This window comes from Stylophora pistillata, chromosome 11, assembly GCF_964205215.1.
Source record: "Stylophora pistillata chromosome 11, jaStyPist1.2, whole genome shotgun sequence".
Taxonomy (NCBI): Eukaryota; Metazoa; Cnidaria; class Anthozoa; order Scleractinia; family Pocilloporidae; genus Stylophora; species Stylophora pistillata.
The window spans coordinates 12265838-12272116 of NC_142529.1; the positions used below are offsets into that span (position 1 = coordinate 12265838).

At 38.2% G+C, this 6279-nt stretch overlaps 2 protein-coding genes across 2 annotated transcripts in view; one reads left to right on the plus strand and one right to left on the minus strand.

The window, feature by feature from the left end:
• Positions 1-14: 14 nt before the first annotated feature.
• Positions 15-1171, plus strand: LOC111326803 (bifunctional peptidase and (3S)-lysyl hydroxylase JMJD7). The gene has a single exon (XM_088739244.1). The coding sequence runs from the start codon at positions 61-63 to the stop codon at positions 1030-1032; it is 972 nt and encodes a 323-aa protein (XP_088595370.1). The 5' UTR covers positions 15-60; the 3' UTR covers positions 1033-1171.
• Positions 1172-3539: 2368 nt separating this feature from the next.
• LOC111326816 (calreticulin) overlaps positions 3540-6279 on the minus strand; it is a 3676-nt gene continuing 936 nt past the window's right edge. The window contains exons 4-10 of the mRNA XM_088739243.1: positions 6227-6279; positions 6006-6100; positions 5200-5409; positions 4869-4982; positions 4591-4734; positions 4260-4490; positions 3540-4024 (exon numbers count right to left, since the gene is read on the minus strand). The exon at positions 6227-6279 is cut by the window's right edge and continues 11 nt beyond it. Of these exons, the coding sequence (XP_088595369.1) occupies positions 3890-4024; positions 4260-4490; positions 4591-4734; positions 4869-4982; positions 5200-5409; positions 6006-6100; positions 6227-6279 (982 nt within the window). The 3' untranslated portion in view covers positions 3540-3889. The remainder of the gene's footprint in view (positions 4025-4259; positions 4491-4590; positions 4735-4868; positions 4983-5199; positions 5410-6005; positions 6101-6226) is intronic.

Here is a 6279-nt window from a genome sequence, read left to right on the forward strand (position 1 = left end):
AGCTTTACGTTCATTATGGCGGACAACGTCTAAAAATTATGCTTTGGCCTTTCCGACAAAATGGCCTCGGTAAATAGGTTATCAGAAGCGCTAGAAAACTTATCAGTCGAAGCGAAAGAACTTTATCTTAATTTAGAGGTGCCAAGGCTTGGAAAACCTCCGACTCCCTTGGAATTTTTGAGGGACTGGGTGAGCCCAAATGTTCCAGTTATCATAAAAAACGCGTTCAATCATTGGCCAGCGCTTGAAAAATGGAATAGCGATTATTTGAGACAGAAAATTGGACACAGGACCGTAACTGTTGCGGTCACACCTAATGGATACGCGGATGCCGTAGTGGGAGATAAGTTCGTCATGCCGGAAGAACGGGAGATGGAATTCTCCAAGTTTCTAGACATTCTTGAAGGAAAATCTAAAGAACAAGGGATATTTTACGTTCAGAAGCAAAATTCTAACTTAACGAGCGATTTTAAAGAATTATGCGAAGAAGCTGCATGTGATATACCTTGGGCAACAGAGGCATTTGATAAAAACCCTGATGCAGTCAACTTTTGGATGGGAGACAAAAGAGCTGTCACCTCGATGCACAAAGATCATTATGAAAATTTATATTGCGTGATTTCTGGTTCTAAAGTTTTCACATTGTTACCACCAAGTGACTTGCCTTTGATTCCTTATGAATTATACTCCCCAGCCAGATATAAAGCTAGCAATAATGGTGATTTTGAAATTGTGGACGAAATTGTTGAGAACTTTACAGAAGCAGCACTAAAACAAAAAGTGCCCTGGATTGCTATTGATCCATTGAATCCAGATCTGAATAAATATCCAAACTATGCAAAAGCTAACCCTGTCACATGTGTAGTGACTGCAGGGGAGATGTTGTATCTACCTTCCTTATGGTTTCATCATGTTCAACAATCTCATGGGTGCATTGCAGTCAATTTTTGGTATGATATGGAATATGATATCAAGTACAACTACTACAAATTTGTTGAGGCTGTGGCCAGCCTTGCTAACAAACATTCTTAAAATTGTTTTTCTGTCCAGAAACCATGACTCATTTTCAACTGGCTTACACAAATTCAGAGGCCCCTCTATTCTACCATGAAAGGTAAGGTACAAGGTAGAATACAACATCTTGTGAACATTTTGTTAATTTTGCTCATGCACAAATCTTTTATCAGTATCAATGGGCTGAAAAGCAGTTAATAGAGTTTCACTTCCTTTAGACATTCTTTAAAACTTGGAAAATCTTGTTGAAAGTAAATTTGATGATTTAGTATCAGGCCTTAGATGTTGACTTTTCAAAGGGTCCAGTTGTAACAGAAAGGTTCTTTCTAGAAGACAATCTCTCTTAAATTGATCATGTTTGAGTCAAGTTACGTCTTGCCATCTTGTTGGTCCCATTTTTACCAAACCTTACTTTGGTTCCCTCCAGCCAGGGTTATATTACCAATGTACGCATGATAATTTGGGAATGGTTGAGCAGCTACTGCCCATGTAGATGCCTTTCCTGAGAACACAGTTTAAAGGGCATTTAAGCCATAGTTAGTATGGTACTATGTGTAAGCCCCAAAAACGTTCATTTTCTATTCACAAAGCTGTTTGTGGCACTTTGCGGTACTGGCGGTCAAAAATTTTTACATAGTTAGTATGGTACTACGTGTAATACTTGAAATACGTACTTGAAATACGTGCAAGTCTTTTTCGAAGCCGTTGTTTGCCGGTCTCGTCACGATTTTTGTGCTTACAATCTGTTGGAATATATTCAATTTTTTCATGATGGTAAAGCATTGTCGCTCAGTTTTGTACCAATTCAAACAAAATCGGGCATAAATTTCCGAAAGGTGCAAATTTGTTCAATTGAGAAGAGCCGATGTCGTCGAGCCTTCCGAACATTCTGTTGCTTATACCAGTCAATTTTCTCCCGATTGTTACGGGAAAAGCTACATGGTTGAAATGGGCCTTAAAAACCAAAAAAGTACTTCTTCCTGGCGCTGTACCGACGATTCAGGCCCTACTAGAAACAACTTCTTCTGAAGTAAAATAGTGACCCATGGAGTAGGCAGACAGCGAGGATCCGGAAGTGGCAGACCGAAATGAGAAACAACCGAGAAGAAGTTGAGCTCTTCAAAAGTTAGAATCCTCAAGAATAATAAATAATTATAAATTTATAGGTTCTCTAAAAACACCTATTTTTCTCAGCTATTGAAAGATTATGGGGAAGCCAGTTGTTTGGGAGTCAGCGCTGAGCCCATAAAAGACCAGTGACCTGTATGAACCTTCGCCTGAAACCGAAACACGTGTCAAGGAAAAAGGATTCGTTGATGGTCTACAATGTGATCTGGAATTTTGTTGGTTTGATGTTCCACCGATAAAACATTAGCTACTGCATAGAATCTACCAGTTTAGCGCTATTACCTCCCACCTACGTGGATGTCCTTCGGAAGAAATACGTACGGGCGTCAGCATCACTAAAATCCTAGCAAACTATGAAGTTTTCGATAATAATATAATTTCAGCGAGTTTTCCCAATAAAAAGCGTCAGGACCCGATAAGGCGTGAAGCGCAATGACGACGAATCAAGATTTCCCGGGAAAGTAACGCATTGCAGACGCGTTTTTTTCTTTTTTTATCCCAATCGCTCAGTGGCGCGTTGAGAACGACACAAAAATGGGCAAAGTTGTCAAAGGCAACGGAAAAACCCGCAGCAAAAATGGAAAAACTGGATTCGAGGCGCTTGTGAATGTTTTTGTATCAAGGCTGGTAACCTCGTTTTTAACTTAATAAACGAAAAATTTTGTTTTGACGGAGACTTCTTTTTACGACATCTGAACGCCAGCGTGGAGCAAAGTATCAGTCGCTTTCATCAAGTATGCAGAAAACATGAAAATGAGTGCTTGCCACGAGAATACCCCCAGGGGACTCACCCAGGTACGAGATTGTCACACCTTCCAGATTTATTGAAATTTGAAAATACGTTCTTCTAAATAACTCGCACGCAATAAGGGATTTTTGTTTTTTCGTAAAGTTAAAATGTGACTCCAATTTAGTCAGCATCTACTGGTGGGAAGTGACCTTAATTTAGGTGCACTAATTTACATTCGCATGAAAACGATTATACGCGAAATCTCTTTAATTGAACTTACCATAAATGGTGATAAGAATAAAGGACAACAATAAGGTTGCATGCTTGATTTAGCTCTGCATATCTGCATGCAGTCATTCATATTGTTCTCTACTCTGCAGGGAGTATCTAAACCTTAACTTCAACATTCAATTTAATTTGGTAATGATTTGTCTCGACTATGAATCTTCACAGATTCATCATTCATTTTTGGGTTCTTCATGTTACTATTTTGAGAGATAATCATCTAAATAGTTTATTCCATTCATAATACACTCTTAATGCTCTTACTTCTCCAGTCATTGCACAAATTCTCAGTTCCCCTTTTCATCTGGGCTTTCCATGCAAGGAAGCACAAATGCCACAACATAACAGGGGAGGAAAGCAAACCATAAAATATGTTACAAAGTTGTTTCTTATCTTTTTTTTTATTATTAAACATGAAATTAAATTAGTTTGGTAACTAAAGCAAGAGTAACCACAGGGGATGGGCCTTTCCATGCTTGAAAAAGATAATAATTGATGGATGCATACAAAGAGCAAAAGAAGATTACCAAGTTGCATTTCAGTATTTCCATGTTTTCCTTTAAAAAGAAATTATAAAAGTATAGACAATGGAAGAGGCCTATTTTTTCTGCTAACTTCAACACACGAAGCAATTTGATACACCACCTAAAACCAAGTCACACACCATTTAGTTATGTGTGCTTCATAGAGTTCTTTTAAGTCAATAAAAATGCCTAGATGCATCAGATTCAATTAAAGTTCGTCCTTGGTTTTTGTTTCCTCCTCTTCATCCTCTGTTGCACTTTCTTCACTTTCTGCTCCTTCTTTACCCTCCTCAGCTGCATCGTCTTCTTTTGCTTCCTCCTCAGATTCTTTGCCTTCTTCTTCCTGCAACAATGAAGAAAGCAAATAGTTTAAGTTACCAATTTTCATCAACATACCATGGCCATTTACTGGTGCAAGTTATAATTCTAACTACAGTATTTTTTACCCAAAGATACATTTGAGCTATTTGAGTCTAGTCATTGGTGCTGCATATTGAAATGAAATTAAAGTTTTGTAATAAAAATCACAATTTTGTCCAAAGAATTTTTTCCCTTCTTATCTTGTCCAAACGACCCACCTCTTCCTCTTCCTCTTCTTCCTCATCTTCTTCCTCTGCCTTCTTCTTGTCCTCCTCTTCTTTCCTCTTCTTTTCTTCTTCCTCTCTCTCTTTGCGTTCCTTTTCATCCTGCTCATCCTTCATTTTCTTTTCACCTTCCTTGGTTTTCTCAAACGTTTCCTTTGCAAATTGTTCTGCATATTCCACAGAATCTGTTACAAGGATATTATCAAAAATGGTTCCAGATTTCACCTGAAAAAAAAAAAAAAAGAGAAAAGGAGTAAAAAAAGGTTTGTTAGATCACACTCTTTGTAGGGTCTTGAGAAGTGAACACAAAAATATCATAGCCTACCTGCCACAGATCAAAACCGATGGCACCAAAGTCATCATACTTATAAAGTTGGTCATCAGGTTGGTATTCAGGATTGTCAATTTCTGGGTGGACCCATTCTCCCTTGTAGTTAGGATTGTCAATCTGTTTGGGTTTCCATTCTCCCTATAAGAAGAAAATGCAGAATAATCAAAGCAAAGTTCAACTTAAAACGCGACATCTCAAAAACTAGCACATACAATGATCCAGACAGTTGGCCTATTGGAGTTTAATTTTTGCTTACAGGGTCATCCACCAACCTTGTAGTCTGGGTTGTCAATCATTGGAGGTTCCCATTCACCATCAATCTCATCATCCCAGTCATCGGGCTTCTTGGCATCAGGGTCAGGAATGTGCTGAGGCTTATCCCAATCCTGTCAAAGAGAATTCTCACATTGAATTACACTGACAACAAAACTTCTTTCATTATGCAAATGATATCAAGGTTCTAGGAATTCTTTTCACATACCCTTGCAAGTCAGCTACAAAGCAGTAACAAGATTTCTCCAGTTGGCAGGGTTATCAGATTAATTCACATAAGAGATTGACCTCAACTCAGTTATACCTAACACTTGACATTTTCAAATCTACCTCCGGTTTTTTATCCTCTGGATCATCAATTTTCTTTTTATCATCCCAATCCTCTGGTTTCTTGGCCTCAGGATCCTTGATCTTCTTTGGTGGCAGAAAATCCCAGTCAGCTTCAAGCTCCCCACTTTCAACCTTTTCTCCATCAATGCGAACCTCGTAGGTGTTATCAGACTTCACAATCAGTGTGTAAAGATGGGTGAATTCATCATCCTGAGAGAAAAATCTGGTGGTTAGGGCGACATTCTTCTCACTACAAACTGCTGACTTCGATAAGTGGTTTTTGGTGAATTTAATTGTCCTCGAGCTATGTATTATGATATTCAATACATTCTGTAGGCAAATGTTGAGGAAGTTAAGATCAACCCAAGACCCTAAACAAAACCTTGCATTTATCACTCATACCATCCTTTAATACTGTGCGATTTGCCTGGGGTTGAACAGATACTTCACTATTCATTTATCTTTCTCCTAGTTTCCCACCTCAAAATGTCTTTACAAAGGTAAAAGAGATGGCCTTCTTTCCACTAAATACACATCACAAGTTTCAGTGAGTTCAGTGACACTTGAGCACAATCAAGTTCCTATTTGTTTCTCAGTTACTGTACTTTTCCCAAGGTGACTACTTCTTTGTCCTGACTGTCCAATAAAGTTTTGAAGGGTTCTGGGATTTTGGTGTTATATTAAAACAATTAGGTCCAAGAGAAAAATACTCCCACTTAGGAGAAATTTCAGATCAATCACTAATGAAGGCCAACTAAAATTCTCACTGATGAAAAAATTTTGTCTCCTTAATGCTTTATAATTACCTTGCATCTAATATCTTTCTTCGTCAGCAAGTTTTTCCCCTTATAGGTGAAAATGACATGTACTTTTTTGGTACCAGGTCCACAGATATCCGGTCCTGTGATCAAGCAAATCAATATAGATACGTAAATTGCACTTAAAACCAGAATGAAAGATTAAACCTTCTCGCAAATTGTTTCTATGCAACGACTTTCTCCCGGAAAAATCCTTGCCAACAACTTACCGAACATGATGTGGTATGGAGTATCGCCATGGATGTTTTTCTGGTCTACTTTG